General features: G+C 49.3%; 1 protein-coding gene across 1 annotated transcript; it reads left to right on the top strand.

Moving 5' to 3' along the window:
- Window positions 1-42: 42 nt before the first annotated feature.
- Rpn1 (regulatory particle non-ATPase 1) lies at window positions 43-20,170 on the top strand. Its single transcript, XM_077693758.1, has 19 exons — window positions 43-196; window positions 478-534; window positions 626-790; window positions 2,364-2,485; window positions 3,844-4,062; window positions 4,142-4,300; window positions 4,806-4,950; window positions 5,052-5,112; window positions 5,733-5,882; window positions 6,612-6,718; window positions 8,896-9,023; window positions 11,841-11,928; window positions 12,228-12,390; window positions 12,978-13,079; window positions 13,173-13,243; window positions 14,663-14,821; window positions 15,680-16,189; window positions 18,941-19,055; window positions 19,976-20,170. Exons 1-19 carry the CDS (start codon window positions 113-115, stop codon window positions 20,041-20,043), a joined length of 2,673 nt encoding a protein of 890 aa, XP_077549884.1. The 5' UTR covers window positions 43-112; the 3' UTR covers window positions 20,044-20,170.
- Window positions 20,171-21,482: the final 1,312 nt, after the last annotated feature.

Here is a 21,482-nt window from a genome sequence, read left to right as displayed (position 1 = left end):
TAATAATATTTTATTTGTTTATTTTTTAATACAGTTACTATATACTTCTTGTTACATTACGCGCGTATGACTTGCGAGACGGCCAAGACGGCTGCGCTAAAGGCTTTCGAAGATGAAGGAAAAGGCAAACGCACCGGCGGAAGGCGAGCAGCCCACAAAAGAGAAGAAAAATGAGGGCGAAAAAGAGCTGGAACTCGTAAGTCGCCTCTGAAGTTACTACAAATCTATCTGGGCACCAGTCAATTGCTCCCTTCTCTGAATGTTTGCCGCTTGCACACTTGTGGCACGCGGTGCCAAATCTTGCTGTCTCACTTCGCGCACGACGATGACGCTTTTGTCGCCGCTGCCTAGAAGTTATTACTACTTTGCTTTGCTAAAGCTCAGCCCACATCTCAACGCTGTTTCACCCGAATGTTCGGCAGAATACGCGTTTGACAATTGCGCATGGTCTGAACTCGAGTTGTGTCCCGTTTCCAGACCGAGGAAGACAAAGTCCTTCAGGAGGAGCTGGAAATGCTTGTCCAGCGTCTCACCGTAAGTCCGTGTTTTCACGTATAAACAAGGGTTCCCCGAGTGCGGGGTTCTTTGCTTCGCTACGTTCACACGCTGTTCTTGACGCCAACAGGAGGACGACACATCTCTCTACTTGGCGGCACTGGAGAGCCTTCGAACTCAGATCAAGGCCTCGACCACGTCGATGACGTCCGTGCCCAAGCCGCTGAAGTTCCTCAAGCCCCACTACAAGACCCTGAAGGAGGTCTACGAGAAGATCACCCCAAGTGAAACAAAGGTGACGCGACTTGTAGCGCCGCTTCTGCCGTCAGCGGTCGGCAAAAACCGTGGAGGAGAGTGGATTTTCGTTTAATGCACTACTTACCGCCTTAACAGAGCACTGGCACGAAAGTTCGGATTCTAAAAACTGATAGGTCGCTTCATAAAGATGCCAAAATGCTTTCCCGCGATTATGAGTGTCAAACATTGCTTGTACCCGGTTTTTAAGGGATTAATTGCTGCAGTTTTGAGAAGCTCGGTAAAGGCGCGGCTCAGCCTCTCAGTGGCGTCAAACTAGCTTAAAAAGGGGTGTTGCTGCATAGAAGCTTCCAGCCGGTCTCTGAAGGGTTTGCCCCCTTCCCTCTCGGCTAGAACAGGCATATTAGTCGGGAACAAAATTGACAGTTGCGTGCATGGCAAAAGTACAACACTAAGAGCTTGTGGTGTTTTTTATTGCATTTCACTGTGCCGGCTGCAGCTGTAAACTGTGTCAAACTGGCTGCATGTGGCAGAACTTGAGTTAGGGGGAAGTGGGGTGTAAGCTTGGGGAAGGGAATGCATGGGCTGTGCTGGTGTTGAGGCTACTTGTGGAAATGGAAGTTCCTAGAAGTCAATCAAGTTTGTTCGACGCCAAAATAGATATTTCTAGGGACCATAATACACACGTCAAGAGAGCAGACTGAAAGCCAACAGAAGTGTCTTGAGAGGGGCTCTGCCCCCTAACGTATTTATAAAACGTGTACATCTATACAAGAGCGAAAACAAAAATATATACAAATTAGACACTGGATTGCACGCACCGCAACATTGCGTAAATCCGACTGAAACCACAGCCCCTTTAAAACCGCGCGAAAGAAACGGAACCGAAACCGAAAGCAGTAGGTGGTGGAGGGTACGTCAATTCACCCGCATCCTGCGTACACGAAGACGCTGGCATCGAGGCGCCAACTGTCGGTGCTCATTAGTGTCATGATGACTTACTTCGCTTCACTTCTAGACTGCAGCATCTCCTAGATGGCATCTGAATGAAGAAAATGGTGGGGAAGCTATAAGGCGCGTTCGTAGACCTTCGTTCGCTTGTATTCCTAGCGCAGTGGGCAGAGCGCTGTGTATTTCCCGTTGTGGCGAGAGAGTTGGAGGCTCGAATCCGGGCGGAGCCGCCTCAAGGGAACTTTTTCTGGCAAGGTCATTTCCGTGACGGATAAGAGGCCGGTCACATCTTGGCGTACCCAGGCATAAAACACTTTCGTGTTAATAATCACAGTCCTTGGCGGCAATGTAGTCAATTCATGTTAAAACCAAACTTAAGCACACTCCAACAAGATGCTTGCACAGAAGGTAAACCAGAGAAATGCAAAAGTCAGTAATAAATACAAACACAGCATTATTCGTTCATTACATGAATTTAACGGGCATAGTAACATGTTGCACAATATTTGTTTTCCATAATTGGTACATTGGTAGGGCACAAACCATGTTTCTGGATGAAATGTGTTATAAATGTTATGACACTTCTAATAAAATTAGAATTTGTTTTTGTTTCACTGAAGGATGGTGGCATTTACGCCATGTGTTGGTGTGTTGTTGTGCAGGCCTTCTGTGCCGACATTGTGTCCATCCTGGCGATGACCATAAGCGAGGAACGGGAGTGCCTCAAGTACAGGCTGCTGGGATCCCGGGAGGAGATTGGCTCCTGGGGCCACGAATACGTTCGGTGGGTTCCCACTCCAGATGCTTCCTTCGTTTGTGCCTAATTTGGACTGAGTGTACCTCTGCTGTGTTCTCCGCTTTTGCTAATTTTGACTGGGCAGGCCAAAACCTTCTGCCTGTGATTACAAAGTTGCAGGTTCAGTTCAGAGCATCATTTGCAGAGTTTGGATGGGAGAGAAACTTGCTCAACTGCTTGTAGCAAATGCTCATCCTTGTTTCATATCTCTTGAGTTGAGTCGAGATGTGAGACCGTATACTTGAGTAAAACTTAACTCTTTCCTTATGGCGCCATAGGCCATTGGACACAGAGTTCCAATGATTTCAATAAACTGCAAGTAATTGTACCTTTCACAAAACTGCTGTTATGTGTTTGTAAGAGCAATCTATAAGCTACAATTCAATGCATAGCAATGCTAAATGTGTTGGCTAGTTCAAGAGAAAGAAATAGTTTTGTGGAAGCACTCAAAATCGGCCGTTTTTCCGCCGTAACGAAAGAGTTAAGAACGGCAATGGAAGTTGCCCCTGTGCTTTGTCATTGCAGCTGTGTGTTCCTCTCTGCTTAGTGCAAAGAATGTGTTACTGCAAGTATTCTGAATGTGACAAGAGCCTTTTTCTGGATATTTTGGACTTAATCTTGCTTATGAACTACTACAGCAATGTCAAAAAAACTACATGAGAAAAAGCAGGCAATGTCACACGTTAGACGCATTCTTTTTTAAGAAACGTGTATGCATTGACTGCCGGGTTCGTCATTTGGCGGAGAGATACGCTTCGTCATTTGGCGGAGAGATACGCTACATGAGCTATTGCCGTTCTTAAAAAGCCTCTGCAACACTTTAGATGCACGCTTTCACTCTTTCCTTTGCGTCTAGAAGCACTTTGAACTCTGTAGTTAAGCTAGCTCAGAGAGCACTGCATGATTTGCTCGTCGCAGCAGATGCGCCCTCCGTTTCAGCTTTGCTTTTGTGGCTTTCTTTTTAAAGTGGCTAGCGAATGCGTTCATTGCTGCAACTCAAGGAAAGCTGGCCAATAGCCACTACACCGCTGTCGTAGTTCGAGCGGTCGAAGAACTCCAAGACCGAAAAGAGAGAGAGAGATCTTTTTGAGCAAGTTTCTAAGTTGTCCGATGGGCATGAGCAGTGACTTTTGGCTGAGGTACTTTGAGACAATATAATCTAAGCCCTGGATGTGTTGGTTGGCTGCATTCTGCAAGCATTTAGGATTTTGAAAAAAGTGTTGCAGGGTAGCTTGTACCCGAGTATAGGCTTAAGCAAGTGTTGCTGTGCAAATAACGTTCTGAGTTGTGGTAACAGCACTTGGCCAAAGAGAGTCCCCCTTCCTCACCATTGCCATCACCTGTAGGCACCTGGCGGGCGAGATAGCGCAGGCGTGGGTGGACACGAGCGAGGGAGCCGACCGAGAGGCCCTGCTGGGGCTGGCCAAGCAGATCGTGCCCTACCACATGGCGCACAACGCGGAGGCCGAGGCCTGCGACCTGCTCATGGAGATCGAGCAGCTGCAGCTGCTGCACGAGTACGTCGACCGGGAGGCCTTCCCCCGCGTCTGCCTCTACCTCACCAGGTGAGAAGGGGGCGAAGGCTCGACCGACGGGTGGTGGACGCACGTCCGCTGACTCGGGGGCTTTCCTGCCCGCATGCAGCTGCGTGCCGTACGTGCCCGAGCCAGAGAACACCAACCTCCTGCGGACGGCCATGGAGATCTTCCTCAAGTACGAGCGATACCCGGAGTCCCTGCGCCTTGCCATGCAGCTCAACGACCACGACGCCATTCAGAAGATCTTCGTCAAGTGCGGGGACGTGTGAGTGCCCTCTGTCCCACACAATCTTCCAGGCAGGGGCTGCACGCCCCCTTACGCTATATTTACACCGCCTGCGTAACACTGCCTGACGCATCAGCTGCTTTCCAGTGGTAGCAGTAAGGATGCCTGAGGCAAGTCTGCTGGTGCATTCCACACCACGCATCGACCTGGGGGCCCTAAACATGCAATTGTAGGACCACCACCGCGCAAAGGCTCGACAGACATTGTAAATCATTTTGTGTTGTTTCCGTGAAGTGGTGCTGCCCGGTGGACAGTACTCAGGCTGGCAGCTGGTGGAAAAGTGGGAGGGAGCAACAAGGAAGTGGCTGTTTGGCCATTATCGACTGACGCAATAGGCAGTGTTATACGGGCTGTGTTGGTTGGATTCTTACTGCATGGTCATGTATTGAAACTGTCCGCCAACAAATTGTTGACGGTCTTCCTTTCTGTGCTTTACGTGCCAAGTCTTAACCACACCCCTATTTGTGCCACTCCCCCTTTGCAGGGACGTCCTCAAGCAGATGGCATTCATGCTGGGCAGGCAGCAGATGTTCCTCAAGTCGGACGACTCCATCACCAACTACGACGACTTGAACGACATCGTGTCCAACTCGTCCCTCAACGATCACTTCATGGGACTGGCTCGCGAGGCAAGTCTTCGCTCGGGTCTCTTTTGGCCCAACCTGTTGTGGGCACTTCTGGCTTGAGGCAGGCATTCTCATGCGTGCTTATGAACCTTCATTTTCTCTAGCTGGACATCACGGAACCAAAGACTCCTGAAGACATCTACAAGTCACACCTCGATAACACGCGTAAGTACAGTTCACTTAGCTGTGCTTCTTTTTTGTTTATTCTCCACTAATGTGGTTCGGTGGTGGGTATGGTTGGGTTTAGAGAGAGCATCAACTGTTCTCTTACTGTTGGCTGGCTTGAAGTGTGCATACTGAGTGTCCTAGTCAGGCCACAGAAATTTAAAAGAAAAGTGGGCATGCTTATAGCCTATGAAGAGCTAAGAACCTACTCTTGTAAGCCAACTGTTCAAGGCTTACCGAAAGCGTCCATATTCCACGAGCCCTGTTTTATCCAAGCACTGTTTGTTAAAAGCAGCACCCGCTGCTTGACTGCAGTGTTCTATTGCTAAGAGCAAGCTTTAAACTCAGTCCAGCCACTGGGAGCATACTTCTGCCAGCAAAATGCGGAAAAAGGCTCTTGGCACTTTTCTTATCGCCACCTTTCTGTTTCTTGAGTGAACCTGGTCGGGACATAACGAAGGCATGTATAGTGCATGGCCTCAGTAACACGACATTGTTCCAGGGCTTGTCAGGCTTGGCAACCTCTGAGCAGGCTGTGTACGGTGCAGTCCATCCCCTTGTAAATGATGTGGTAGTGCAATTTGGCGGTTGAAACCTGCCGTGACCATCATCCCGTGCAGGGCCGTCCTTCGGGCCCGGGGGCAGTGTGGACTCGGCCCGGCAGAACCTGGCGTCCAGCTTTGTGAACGGGTTTGTCAATGCCGCCTTTGGCCAGGACCGCCTCCTCATGGAAGACGGCAACAAATGGCTGTACAAGAACAAGGAGCACGGTACGCTCTCTCTCTCTCTCTCTCTCTCTCTCTCGAAAAGCTTCCGTGTTACCACTGCTTCGTTGGAGCTAAGCTTGTGCACCCTGGCTGTGTAAAGTGAGTGGGGTGAGGGCATAGGCGTCAAAGATTTGACCTTACCTGTGTTGTTAGATTTGCATTTCTTCAAGAAGGGGAGGGCGGCGGGATCTAAGGTACGTGAAGGAGGGCAAGAGTGCCAGTGAAGTGAAATGTGCTATCATTTAGAATCGTTTCAGTTGTGTCGAGTTTAAGTGGAACAAGGATAGATGGAAGGAAGTAGTGTTTCTTCCCTTCAGTGGGCCCAAACTGTCAGTGGCTGTATGTTTGCCTCTCATTTGATGCAGGGGCAGATCCGGGGTGTGACCTCTTTATAGGGGCATTGTCCTTATGATTGCATATAATGTTTTCAGAGGACTGGTTTCTTCCAGTCTAAGGGTGCTTCCAGCGTTGCCTTTATTACTTCGAAGGCCGCAAAGCCTGCCGATCTGCTTCTTAAAACCTTTTAGTTTTTATGTATAGCAAAGGTATATACAAAGCTGGGGGTAAAGCAGCTGGCTGTGTGAGGTGCTAGGCCTTGTGTCTTTTCTTCTCCACCCCTTCGCTGTTGTACAGTTGCTTGTGCTCTGTGGGGATTAACTTTGAAAGTGTGGACACCCATAAAGCATTGTGCATGCCAGGTGATGGTGTAATGTGGTGAGTGCGTGTGTGCAGGCATGTTCAGTGCCACGGCGTCCCTTGGCCTGATCCTGCTGTGGAATGTGGACGGGGGACTGGCCCAGATCGACAAGTACCTCTACTCCACAGAGGACTACATCAAGGTGGGTGCCGCACCCACTCGGGGCCTCGTTCTCCTGCTCTGGCTGGGCTGCAGCAGCAGGAGGGCTGTTGTGCACCATGTAGAGGAGGATTTGCACTGTGGCACAGACACTTTGTGCTACTGTTGTTTCGTATGCATTGAATTCCCGCAATTCTAATGTTCCCCCAACTTGTAAAGTGTAGCCGTATTTTATATTCTGTGCACATATATTAAAAAAAATAAAATCACCTGATGCCTCTTCCACGCATGTGAAGTAAAGAAAAGTGAACGCATGCCTACATCCCTGATAGCATTTTTATAGAATGCAGATCAACACATGCAAGACTGCCTTTTATCCTGTTCCAGCAACTGCTCTCTCTCTCATGTCCACCAAACACAGGATGTAATCCTAAGTTGTATCCAATGCACTGAAAAGGACATATACTGCCCAGTTCCCTTCCTTTCTCACTGTTGATATCACCATCTGCTTTTAAACTATGCTTCATCAAGTAGTGGCCTTTCTCTTTGTGAGGCGTAAACACTAAGCAGCTCATTGAGCCAGAAAGTTGCCGTCCCACAAATGCACACACGCAAATTCACATTGGCTGTGATGCATTCCGTTCCGTGGCGTGTGCCTAAACAATATAACACACGTACCGTAATTACCCGATTCTAACGCGCCCCCGATTCTAACGCGCACCCGATTTTCCATGCAAAAAAATTAAAAAACTTGCACCTCCGATCGTAACGCGCACGGAACTTTGTGAGCAAGAAAAACGAATGCGAGAGAAACTGGCAATTTATTTCCCGGAGTAATCTCGCGCATCTCACTCCTTGTCGCTCTCCGAGAGCTCCTTGTCGCCTTTCGCTGACCACGACATCTCGTCCTCGGTGCCATCAAGCGCGTTCGCGATGCCACACTTCTGAACGAATGTTCAACCATGGCCGATGGGGGCGTGGCGCATGCTTCGCACGCCCATCCCGCCAGCTTCTCCAAAGGTGCACGCTTCAGCAAACCGCTCGTTGTGAACGCGTGGGAGCCGCTCGTAAGCCGTGGAAGCGGCGCACCTTCGTTGCTGCTTCTCACATTGCTGCTATCAAGCGCGCAAGTGGAATAATTTGACTATTTGTGTGAACGCTGATAGAAAACCGTAGGCGTGCTAGGCGCCTAGATCCGAAAAATTGTTGCTAAAAGCTTTGGCGCCATCTTGAGATGGCAATAGGTGAAACAAAATTTCAGCTGTTTTGGCAGTTCCGGTTTCGTATCCGATTCTAACGCGCATGCGATTTTTCGGCCTGTTTTTCCGGAAAAAAGGTGCGCGTTAGAATCGGGTAATTACGGTAATTACAGTGTGGGCCGCACACAGTCACAGGGAAAATCAGGAGAACGGGGTGGTGGCTGTTTGGCTGCCACTTCCTCGCACCAGGCATGGCATTCCAGTTCCTCTCGCCTTGTGGTGCAACAGTCACCAGCGAACCAGGGTGTTCTGCGCAGCTTAGTGCGCCCTGTGTCATCCAATTGGCCATTGGCGCTTACACATTCAGAGCTCATAAAGGAGTGCTGCTTAGTTGTCCTTGTGGGGGGGGGGGGTCTCTCTCTCTCTCCCCCTCCCCCCATCCCGCCCCCTTTGTCTTCTAGTTCAACACAGCAGAAGCCAAAACATGCGTGCAGCACCTCAATGAAGAGGGGGAAAATTGTGAATTGTTATAACACTTTTTGAAGTCGTGATAATGTCAATGACAGTAGGGTTTGTGCCAACTTGTATTCACTGTTGATTTTGCTTCACGGGGCCTTGGCATTGTTTCAGGTTCTAAATGCAGTTGTAACTCGCGTGCAAATTGGAGCGCTAATTTTTAGAATGGGAAAGGATTGCGCAAATGCAGAATATATATCCTTCTGCAGACGTTGCTTTCACCATTACTTTTTCATCGTCTATTTGAATTGAAAGTACACCCAATAGCTAGCTAGCCTTGTGTTGTCGTGCGTGGGTTTTTTTTTTTTTTTTTTTTTTTTTACTTTCTCTCTTAAATATGGGGCACACTGAAGCGAAGGATTATTTGCTGTGTAGAAAGGCCAGGTCCCTTCCATGGGGCGTCTGTGCTGTGGTACTTGTGCTTAGGCAACCTGGCTTCAAAGCAATGACCTGGATGCAAGAATGCACCCGAATGGCGGCTGACCCTAATGACATCCCATTGCAGGCGGGAGCCATCCTGGCCTGCGGCATAGTCAACTGCGGTGTGCGCAACGAGTGCGACCCCGCCCTGGCTCTTCTGAGCGACTACGTGCTCCACTCCAGCATGCTCATGCGGATCGGGTCCATCATGGGGTGAGGAGAGGGCCACTTACTCCCATCATCAGCTATGTTAACACATCAACTGGATGAGATTTAATTATGCTCCAACCAATACATAGACAAAAACAAGAAAACAATACATTGGTTGGAGCATAATTAAATCTCAGTTCAGTAACTTCCCAACCCGACAGAAGTCTGTCAAAATGTTCGCCTTCAAGTCAACTGGATGCCTTGTTAATTTAAGGGGGGACGCGGGGATCAGATTTCGAAAAGTGACCAAAAAATCGTTTTTTCGGAACCCACATTTTCGGATTGCACGTTTTATATTCTATGCGTTCACAAAGTTTCCCCGCCACAAACGATCGCGAAGTGCCAAAGAAAAATATTTATATCAACTGAGGTGGCAAAATATTTCCTCAAAATGACGAAAACACGGCAATTTTCGCAGCTCTGTATCTCCGGAACGACGCTACCGGGCGCCGCCATCTTGGTCGCGTTAGATCGGCTGACTCTTTAATTTTCGTTTTCCGGTCGCTCCTTTTGTCATCGCTCGCTCACAAACGCACAAACGGCAGAAAGAGAAAGATAGTGCAACGAAGCAACCGATAGATGGTAACACGCGATTGGCTGTCCGGCCGCGTTTTTAGATACGGCTCTGCTGATTGGGCGCCGCCATGCCAGCAAAAACATGGCCGCCAGGCTGCTGCGCATTTTACGCGCACTGCGCTCCCGATGTTTTCAAGGTTTCCCGGTCGACTCGGTAGCAGTTTACTGTTTTATCTGTTGCGGTACTGAACAGTGACATTACTGTTATCGCGGCGATAATGTTGAGATCGTGCGCGGCTCGAAAGACGCATCGAAAACGTGCCCGCGACATCGCCGTGGTCTGTCCTTGAGTGGGAAGCGCGGTTCGTGCGCCTACAATTGCGGTTCGTGAAGCGAACTTTTGGACGCATTGTGAGCACTGCGATGTTATAAAACGCTGAGTTATTGCTGTGTTACACAGCGTGCTCGCGAGCTTCGGGAATGGAATGACCGACTCGCCAGAAGTTGCGGCGCGCGCTGCATTGGCGCGACGTGTTCGGGCAGCGACCGATAGCGGGATCGGTTGCTATTGCACGCGAGTGATAATAATTGATGTACGCGAAGTGAAATTTAATGGGTAAAGCTAAGTGACCAACCATATCAATGTTACCTAAATTACGATCGTGGGGAACGTGCGCGTAGAGGATTGTAGGGCAGGGGGGGGGGGGGGGGGGTGCAATGGACCGTCACCTAGCTTATTTGAGAGACTTTTGCAGTGGCTCTAAACTAGTTCGTACAACGAAGTCTGGGATTACAAAATACTATTTTCACTGTTAAATAAATTATAAAAGACGCCGTAAGGGTGCAGCGTTCACAATTCGATATTTTTATTGGGTTTTCTATTTTCGCAATGTTTGCAATTATGTTGTCTATTTTGCAATGATTGATTCTCGTGAAGGTGAAGAGCATGGTATGCTAATAATAATCAATCTTGTAATTGTGTAAAAATATTATACTCTGCTTTCAAATAGCTCATCTTATGCTTGTGATGCCCAGATATAACTTTTTGACACTGAACAGCTCCATGTACTAAGCTGTAGCTTTGGCAATGTTATGATATCCAGAAATCTGCTGAAAGTCTGCTGGAATATTAATATAAAACGAAACCATGCCTTGCTCTTCATTTTGGAGACAGCTATGCATTAGGCATACATCAAGTAAAGTATAGGTACCCTAGTAGCCCATAGCGAACTTTGTGGTACACTAGGTGTAAAACTGGTGCTTCTGCCATCTGAAGGCCTGTACATGAAAACCTTCAATTGGCCAGAAAGGCCTCCCAGATTCACCAAATCAAAGGGCAAAGGTCTTTGAGGTTGTCCCCAAGCAAGGACAGCAAGGACTATGCTACTGGTGCAGTTTGAAAAATCGTGAAGTCTTCGTAAACTTCAAGAGCCGTTTTCTCAAAAGTGTGTTTTGCGAGTTCTTCGTTGCTCGTGGAAAGGATAGCATGGCAACCACTAGGCGGAATTTGACACTGTTTGTTTTATTTCAATCCTTGAAGAGTTCTGCAGGGTATGACATTCTCGGATTTTCATATTAGGGTCTAGATATTTTTTTAAGTGACATTAACGGCCAAGTCAGCTGTATACTACTGGGTACAATGGAAAATAATGTTTTGTGTAAAAAAAATGAAGGGTGTAAAAAAAATTCAAAGAATGTCATACCCTGTAGTGTTCTTTTGACTACAATTCAAAAGTATTCTGAACTTCCTACCATATGTCAATACCTTGCTAGGCTTTCCACGAGCGGGCAACATGTACATCTCCGTAACACAAAAACTACTGAAGGTATCATTCTTAAATTTCAAAATTCACCATTTGGAGTGTTTTCCAATGCGCCTGCCAAATTTCATTACTCTATGTCAAAAAATAAAAAAGTTTGCTCCGATCCCCACCTCCCCCCTTAAAGAGCCACCCCCTAGGCGGTTGTGTTTAATGCAACTCCAGGGTATGTGCGAAATACAGCTTACCCACTTTAAATAAGCGTCATGGACACGTTACAATTGCTTGAAATGCCTACGACTATACTTACTATCGGTTTTGCGATGACGAGAAAGCTGCTAAATGTTGCTGCAAGTTTAACTGTGTGCTTCACAGGCCACTACAGCAGGTTTGATATCCTAGGGGCATTCGACGCAGAGCTCTCACTTTGGATGGAAGACCGCTTGTAGCGTATCTTTCTCTGTATTGAGGTTGCACAACCCTTGTGCGCCACAGCTTGGCATAAGTGCCCCGTGTGTTCATTCCGCTCCTTCTTCCCTTGCAGCCTGGGCTTGGCCTATGCTGGCTCCAACCACAGCGAAGTCATCCCCCTGCTGCTGCCAGTGTTCACCGACTCAAAGTCCACCATGGAGGTGAGCGCCCTGCTTTGGCATTCAGTGGTTTTCGTAGGAGGGAAACGTTGGCCTATCAGGAGGCACTCGCTGCAGATGTCCAGGTGTCGAGTGCACACAAGGCACTGCACTTAAAAACGGAGGTGAATGTGCATTCCAGCTTCTTCTGCCTCAATAGCTAAACTGAATCTGGGCGGTACCTGAGCAGCTTCAAACTCATGTGGTGCCTTGCTAGGAGTGCAGATGGTATTTGGCCGTTTGCAGTTCAGTCCGTTGCATTTCCTGTTGCATCTCTCTCCCCCTCCCCCCCCCTTACCTAGGTGCTGGCGGTGACGTCGATAGCGTGCGGCATGGTGGCCGTGGGGTCGGGCAACGGGGACGTCACCTCGACCATCATGACGGCCCTGCTGGAGAAGTCCGAGGCGGACCTCCGAGACACCTACGCCCGCTTCCTGCCCCTCGGCCTGGGCCTCTGCTACCTCGGTAAGTATTGCTTGCTGCCCCGTTCGATGTTCTCGCTGGACAGAGAATGTCCATTCTGAACCAGCGTGAGTGGAGGCCACTAATTGACTGCCACAATGCACAGAGATGCCCTTTTGAACACCTGGTTGTTGTCGATAGGGGCTGAGGCGTTTTCTTGCTAGTATACCAAGGTGAACAGGTACCATTGTGCCTGTGCTATGCTGTGTCCCAGGATGGTTTGGCGGTGTGCCACACAGCTGGGTGCAGCTTGAAGTGTATTTCATGGTCTGCCACACCGTTGCCTCTGGCCTTGCTTGTAAATGGTGTAGGTTCTTGCCACTATCATCGTATAACGTCTTGGTGGATGCTGTGTGCGTCGTCACCAGGTTCAGAGCTAAACTGGAACAGCTGCTTTTTTGTTTTCATTTAAAAGAAAAACACGGCATTTGTAGGCGCACTGTTACGTGGGCCTGAAAAGCATTATGCCGTGTAGATTAATTCAGAGCCTTCTTGTGCAGGGCAACACAGTTTTGTGCCTAACCCACATTTGTGTACACGCGTGGTCTGTTTAGTGTGATTGTGGCAATAAATCCCCGTGTCCGTTCTAGGCAAGCAAGAAGGCGCAGAAACGATCACGGCTGCCCTGGAAGTGCTGCCCGAGCCGTTCCGAAGCATGGCCACAACACTCGTGGACATCTGTGCATACGCAGGTGCGTGTTGTCTCACGAGTGGTCTTTCCCTTGCTGTGTAAGCACTTTTAAGGGGCGCATGCTTAGTGACGTTCCCTTTGACCACCCTTGCAGGCACTGGCAATGTGCTGAAGATCCAGCACCTGCTGCACATCTGCAGCGAGCACTACGAGGCCAACGAAAAGGTGGGGGTGCCGCCACGTGCCTTGTGGCCAGCTCTGCCCGTCATTCGGGCAGCCTGAAATCTAGCTAACCCTGCGGCGTCTTTAACTAGCAATTCACTAATTGAGGGGTGCGTGTGTGAAACCACTCGTCACTTGTTGCGACCTTCCTACACCCAGCTAAAAGTACGTGTCTGTTCAAGGTCCTGTTCTCTGAGTGATGGGAGCGCAGATGCATGCAGGCTCGTTAGGACAAACATTAGGCTTTGAGCTCTAACGTTGCACACTGGTACCCACAGCTTTATGTATAATGTTGATTGGCATGTTGTAAGGCTCATGGTAAGCCTACCTAACGTTAAGCCTACATATTCACCTAACTGGGCCAGTTGGCCAAGGCTCTGTCACGGTAGCGGCAAAGAGAAAGTTACAAAGGAGAAAAGCAGTAACCACACGCACGCGTTTGCGCACTCGATTCCACACACTCGGGCGCCCGTGAGCCACCTCGCGGCGGCCGGAGACCGGGTGCGAGGTGAAGCGCGTTGTGTTCTCGAAGGTCTGGCATGGCCAGACCTTCGAGAACGCGCATTGTCCTGTACACCTACCAGCCAGGACCAATCAGAGCCGCCACTCGACGCGCTTCCATTTCTCGGGCTGGATGGGCGGCAGCGGGTGAATCTGCCGGTGGCCGCAGCCAACAACATTGCTGCTGCTGTCCGTCTCCTCGTTGTGATAAATCAGCGTAGTTGCTTCGTTATCCGCAAAAGTTTTTTGGGCGCATGCGCTTCCTCCGTGTAACACCAGCAAATTACACTATCGGTGAATAATAACACACACAATTAAACTTCGTCAGCCCGTCAGCTGAAGGCAAACATGGCTCTCTGCTGTCGTGTGTGCCTAGCGAAGCGGCAGTGCAGCTGTGTTCTAGTTTAACGCTGGCATTAAAGGTGATGTTGCTCTGCTGTAAGATGAAAAGCCGGCGTTTATGTGTGTTGCGATGACAGTGTAACAGTGTTGGGCGCTGTATAATGGGGCCATGTCGACAAGGCAGTCCCGTCAAGCGCGGGGCAGCGCACGCTCGCGCGCCTCCGTGTGGGTGCTTGCTTGCCCTCACCCTCATCACGTGATTGGGTGTGTTGACACGAGAACGCGTGTGGAACCGAGCACGCGGGCACGTGCATGTGGTTACCGCTAAAGGGTGCTACCAAGGAGACATGTAATGTCAGCATACATTGCGGCGAGCTTTGCACTGGCTCCCGGCTGCTATGGGCAGTGCCCACAATAATGGCATGTCCACTTGGCAGTTAGGCACTATAATGCTTTTGCATTCGTTGAATCATGATGGGCGCACAGGTGTCCCCGTGATTATTGCATCAGCTGGCAGGTGTGTGCATAGCTGCGTGACTGCAACCTCACTGGCTGCCCCTCTCCTCTACTGCTGTGCAGGAGGAGAAGAAGGACGACAAGAAGGACAAGAAAGAAGACAAGAAGGAGGAGTCGAGCGACTTGTCTGGCCAGCAGAGCGTGGCCGTCCTGGGCATCGCCCTCATTGCCATGGGCGAGGAGATCGGCTCCGAGATGGCCTTCCGGGCATTCGGACACCTGGTGAGGAGGGCTTGGCTGGGGAGGTAGGGCACATTACGACAGCTTTTTGGACGGGCAAGGTGTGGCACTTGTCCTAAGGCTCTGCTCAGACGCTGCTCGTTTGGCTGGGGCTGAGGAGTTGTGCTGTCAACCTAGTCATCGCGGATGCAACTTTCACTGGCAGCGGCCTCATTTCAGATGGATTGTTGAAATCCCAGTTTGTTTGGGTTTTAGTGCACTTTTTTAATTGGAGTTTTTTCCCCACAGTCGAAAAAAAACAATTGGCGGACCACTTAGACCTGCTGAAAACACAATTGGTTCAATTGGAACCATTTGAAAATGCAAATGGTTCCGTTCGGCCCAATTGTGTTTTTGGCAGGTCCAAGTGGTCTGCTTTTTTTGAGGGGAGGAGGGGGGGGGGGGGGCACGTGGCATGTTTACCCCCAATAGAGCACCGTGATCATCGTCCTCCTACACCAGACTACTGGACCATGTTCTGCCTTGTTCCTGGAGGATGCTAGGGTTGTGCGTATGGCACCAGGCTTGGAGACAATATTCAGGGAAAGGAGAAGCTTTGGGATAACCTAATGCATAGTCCTTGTGGTTCATCGTAATGCGCGCTCACTCTCTTTCCTATGCATGGTCAGGTATCTGGTTATCGGGAAGCAAATACGCTAGAAAAAGCCTGTTCATTGGTGCCATTTTGGTAGCTGGCAGGTCGAAACATGTAACTTCTATCTAAATTGGTGAATGAGGGGGGGGGTTGAGTGCAGCTCCTTTCTACTGCCAGTTCAGCAGCAGTGTGCACTTGTCCTTTATCCGAGCACTTCTTGTTTCTGAGGCTGAGAGAACGCGCTTCCGTTGCCCCTTGTTGCCCAGCTGCGGTACGGGGAGCCGGCCATCAAGCGGGCGGTGCCCCTGGCCCTGGCCCTGATCTCGGTGTCCAACCCGCGGCTCAACATCCTGGAGACGCTGAGCAAGTTCTCGCACGACAGCGACAACGAGGTGGCGCACAACGCCATCTTCGGCCTGGGCGTGGTGGGCGCGGGCACGAACAACGCGCGGCTGGCGGCCATGCTGCGGCAGCTGGCCCAGTACCACGCCAAGGACCCCAACCACCTGTTCATGGTGCGGCTGGCCCAGGGGCTGGCGCACATGGGCAAGGGCACCCTGACGCTGGGGCCCTACCACAGCGACCGGCAGCTCATGAGCCCCGTGGCCGTGGCGGGCCTGCTCACCACCCTGCTGGCCTTCCTGGACGTCAAGAACATCGTGCTGGGCAAGTCCCACTACCTGCTCTACAGCCTCGTCACCGCCATCCAGCCCCGCATGCTGGTCACCTTCAACGAGAAGCTCGAGCCCCTGCCCGTGCCCGTGCGCGTCGGACAGGTGAGACTGAGCATGGGGAGAATGAGTGCATTTCACGATAACCACAAGTTGTCACTGCCGCGGGGCGTTGTATCGATAAACGACCGCCTTTCACATCACCAGTAAATGAGGTAGTGTGCAAACAGAAATGCAGTCAAACCCTACTACAATGAACTCTGCTTCAACTAAATATTTCCAATTCCCCATCAGCTAGCCATAGAAGTCAATGCAACAAAGTCCTTGCCACAATGAACTATATGTCTAGGTTGTTTTTGCCTGAACGAAATTTTCACTCAATGGGGCTGGGGTTGAACAAAAGCATAATGACAACCATCTGTAACTTCTAGGGGCGAAGCACCTTAGGACCTCACTTTGTCCGGGGCTTGGCGTCCGTGTACACAGTGTAACGCATGCGCGAGGAGCATTGGATTGGATTGGATTTGGATGGGATTGAAATGGATTGGATTGGATTGGAATTGTATATACTGTACACATGCATTGTCCCTCATTGAAATGCGCGAGTGGGCAATGCCATGGGTGATTTGTGGTAAGAACGATCCCCAGTGCTTCGCCCACTCGTCATGATACACTTTGTGGAAGTGCGTGAATTTTTTATGCATTCAGGGCGCTAAGTTTCACCAGAAACGTGCGCCGTGGGTTCTGATAGCGAGTGCTATTCCACACTCTTCCGCTTCCGTGCTGTTCCCGGAGCGTATGGTGGCTGACGTTACCGTCTCACCCCTCCAGTCGGCTACCGCTGCCACCTTGGCATTTATGGCTGGATAGTCTGCTGCATCACCCCGACCGCCTATCACATCCTGCAGCGAAACCGACTGATTCCACCAGTCCGTCTAATCTGGACACCCTAGCATGCGTGTTTCCCTGGCAATGAACGCGTTCATGCGGTAGCCCGAGGCCTCACTCTCCGGGCGCCAGTGGAAGACCAACCCAAACCAGACAAGACAGAAAGCATCCCACTCACATACACACATATACTACAACACTACAGACTCTCCCGTAGGACACTTCCTCCGCCACACGCGCAACTCACCCGTGAGAAAGCCGCTGCATGGCGCCAGCTACAAACTAACACGTTTCCTAGCCTCTCGCTCCGGCACAAATTCTACCCTACCATGTACCCCGACAGATGCCCATCCTGTGGAGGACACCCGAACCTTTACCATTCCACATGGGAATGCCCCAAACCCCCAACCCAATTGCCTATACCCAGCCCCTCGCCCTCCGGATGGGAAGCCGCTCTTTCCAGCTCAGCCTTGGACGACCAGCGCCGACTGATCGACCGGGCAAGACGGATCGCAGCAGCAAATGGGGCCCTGGACTAAGGGCACCACCCTCTGAGAGCTAGATAGCCTGACTTTATAATAAAGTTTTCTACTACTACTGCGCCGTGGGCCCATACTGGCTCTTATTAACAAAAGCAAACTTACAGATGGACGCCGTTTGCTGGTGATAACGATGTGGCTGGCCGTCTTTACACGAGGTGCAGGCCCGGTTCACTAAGCCAGACCTACAGCCAATCTGTATCCAGTTGAAATCGCACCGCGCCAATGTGCCCTGGTGGCGCTGCACCATCACGTATGCGTTGTGAGCAGCTGTCATTGCTGGTTTTTTTTTTTTTTTTTTTTTCCCCCTCTCTTTCTACCATTCTTCAAAGTCAACAGAAAAAGTAATGTTTTTGCGTTTAGTCTTGAACTCGCGTCATCCTATCTTAATCGTGAGCACATGGTTGCAATAAATTCAAGCGTGCGTGGCTTGCCTGCCCAGGTGAGATACCGCTGAGCCCAGTCAGAGGATAACGGACGCCGCTCCTGCTACAAGCGGTTGGGGGTGCTTCTGACGGTCTAACAGCTAACTGCAAGTAATCTGCTCGGTAGATGCGCCTTGTTGCAGAGCAATATGTTTTGCGACCGCATTTCTTTCCCCTTCCCCGGTAACGCACTCTTTACATGCAGGTAAAAAAATCCCGGGCCATCTCCACTAACGTGAAACCTGGGGAGGGGCGAAGCTTGCAGTGTATAAGCGTAATCTTGGCGCCTTGGCGTTTTTTGCAAGCGGAGATGAAACCGTTGGGGGGTACAGGTATACTGCTTTGCTGTAAAAGTCTCTTGCCTTTGAAGCACAAAGCTCTGTAGCGCGAAGTGTAAACGAGTTTCCCAGTGTTTTAGTAACATGACTACATGAGACAACGACAACAGGAGACACCAACAGCCCCAGCCCCTACAGGGCTTTGCCCCTAAAAAACGGAGAACTGTTGGCATGTGTGTTATCGAATAAGCACTGTAATTGCACGTCACTCCTTTCCCTAAACATTGCATTATGTGGTCAGTGATGTGGATAATGTACGGCGGTATTTTGTTGTCCTTCCGGTGTGTATTGGGGCATTTTCGCTTCAACAAAATGTTTCACACATCCCGTCGATGTCGTTGCAGCGGCATTTGACTGTAGTAACAACGGCTTGCATCCGTTCTTCCAAGCACCAAGAAACACCACGTGTGCTCCCTCAAAACAAAAATATAATGCCATATCTCCAGTTTTGAAAAGCCATGCTGCAGAAGCAGCTGATGTAGGGAAAAATATTTGTCGAAAAAAACGCTGTGCGTGTGCTTTTAAGTGGCATTTGTTTGAGTGTGTGGCTTGGTTCGTCTGCATTTCGGCAATGGTGCAGTACCGCTTATAGTATGTACATATTTCTCTAGCTTATGCAACATAGGTTAAGCACCAGTTTGAGTGGGGCCCTCTTGACATGCGCAGGCGGTCGATGTGGTGGGACAGGCTGGGAAGCCCAAGACCATCACAGGCTTCCAGACACACACCACCCCCGTGCTGCTGGCCTACGGAGAGCGGGCAGAGCTGGCCACAGAGGAGTGTATCCTTTCGCTGCTTCCCTACTTACTTCCCCCCGGTGCTCTGCTTTTGCCTGGAGTGTTGTTTTCCAGTTTCGTGAGCATGTGCAGTCATTTCTTTGCACGCAGCCGTGTTTCTTATCAAGCCTGCTGTGCAGTGAGCTGCTTTTTGAGCCTTTTACGGGGGCACACGGGTCTTTGGGATCGAAAAATTGCCCAAAAAAGCATTTTTTGGTTATCACTTTTCTGTTGATTTGCATAGTTTTTCCTTTGAAAATTTTGTACTTAGAACACTGCCAGATACTTATGAAAGCCATAGAGGCCCGATTTGAACAAAAGAAAGAAAAACAATTTTTTTCATAATTACTCATTTCTTCACCGCGTATCGTAGTGAAAGGAAATTCTCGAGGGGTACGTATGAGCATGTAGTGCAGCTAAGAAGATCATTTCTTTTGCAGTGTAAAGCTGAACCCATCCAATAAGGGAAGCAGATTTTGCATTTTATCTTTCAGTAGTTATTTAATTAGCAATATATTTGTTAGCAGGAGTACTTGAAACTTAGAAGTTAGAATTGATGTAAACTTGTATGTGATTCGAAAGCAAAAAAACTGCTGTGCACGTTTCATTCTCCGCAACTTCTGGTATCTATTTATGTCTTGCTGGTAATTTTTTTTTTCAATAGTTTTTTACCTGCTCTCAAAGACAATCAGAGAAGATTTTTAACTAATTCAGAAACCATTTACCTTACATCAAAGCTAATTGGATATTTGAAATCAGCTAAAAAAAACTGAACAAGCCCATGAAGTTTCATCAATTGGTTGGAATACAAAAAAAAAAAGTTTCTGAGACCAGTGTGCCCCCTTAATGTGAACCGTTTCTTTACCGTGTGAAACTTGCTTGGACAGTGCGAATGGTGCGTTCAGCCTTGACACTGTCCCCACAGACATCGCTCTCACCCCCGTCTTGGAAGGGTTTGTCATCTTGAGGAAGAACGAAAACTTTGCCGCATGAAGAAATAAACCAAGCTTGCTAGGGCCTAACTTGTGAAGGTATGAATGAAATGGCATCTGCTGCTGCTCGCTAACTTAATAAAAGCCAAGGACTGCACGTGCAGTTCATTTCATTGTAACACACAAAAGTGGTATCGTGTTGTGCCAGATGAATACGCGGTTTTGGATTCAAGCTTGCACACTCCTCGCAAGGGGTAAACAAGGTTTTAGGTGACTAGTGCCACCACTGTCCAGAGCCCTGCAGGGGTGCCTATGCCTGTAGGCATTTGGTGCTTTGTAACGTCACGGATCTTAGCACAAATCCCAAGAACAGAAAATTCAGTTCTTTATACACTGTTAAACCTCGATATAACGAAGTCGTACTTTGGGCCGCTAATTTCATTAAATCACGAATTTCGTAAAATTAAGGTTTTAATTTTACAGTTCATTTAACCAGTTATTGAGGTTTCAAAACCTCACCCATCGCCCCAGAAACAACTGCTATGTAGTTATACCTCTCCACTTAAAGCGAAATTTGTACTAAAACTGGCCGCGAAAATTGTGTGAATTAAGAGTTTCAACACTTAGGCAATGGAATTCGGATAGCCGATGGTAGTTCGTGTGTCGTCGTAAAACCAGTGCTTTTTCTACAACGCCTCATTAAATATGATAGGAGACTAGGTTTCACTTTTTCTTTTTTTCATTTTGGCCACTGCTAAATGCAGCTGTTAGTTGATTGAACCTGCGTCTATGCCCCGTGAACTTCACCCCGGCGAGATGCTGGTTCGAAGTTGCACCTCTTTTTGTCCGTTCATTGTTAGGCTTAGGCGTGGCGTTGAGGGGTGCGGCGGGCCAACAGCGGGAGGGTGCCATGAAACATTCGAAAGACTTTTTCATGTACAAAGGCTCTGCAGTATGAGCGCATGATGCAACCACGACACTTGCAATAAAGCCCTGATTGCGAGTTGGACCAGTTCACTGAGTGGAGCAGCGTTTACGTGCTCCCACTAAAGCGGAAAGCTTTATTAAGCAATTACTTTTATGTCCACTAAGCCCTAAAGAAACCGATTTCTTCGCATCGCAGCTGTCTAATGAACGCTGGTGCAACGAAGATGACCACGTTCAAAGAGAGCAATTTATTGCCACCAGCACTCGATGTTCAAGCCGTAGTGAAGAAGTCCGTAAGCAGTGCTTGGCGTTTCTTGACCAGGGTGGGCTTTACGTGACGCTCGTATGCTGACAGCGCTAACAAGGCTTGCTCTTAAAACATTCGTGTGCACCTGCGTGCCTCCACAGAACGTCGATGGCATCCATCGCTTCGGTGGCCGTCGGTTTCACCGACACTTCCTCAGGCTCTTGTTCGGAACACTTTTCTTTCCCTTGGAGTGCTCATGCTGCTTACAAGACTCACCTAATGATGTGCGAACAAAATATTAATTGGCGAGCACAGCCTAGAGCAGG

Source organism: Haemaphysalis longicornis, unplaced genomic scaffold (genome assembly GCF_048455015.1).
Source record: "Haemaphysalis longicornis isolate Haplotype H1 unplaced genomic scaffold, Haemaphysalis longicornis Haplotype H1 scaffold_12, whole genome shotgun sequence".
Taxonomy (NCBI): domain Eukaryota; kingdom Metazoa; phylum Arthropoda; class Arachnida; order Ixodida; family Ixodidae; genus Haemaphysalis; species Haemaphysalis longicornis.
This window is presented reverse-complemented; position numbering and strand designations above follow the sequence as displayed.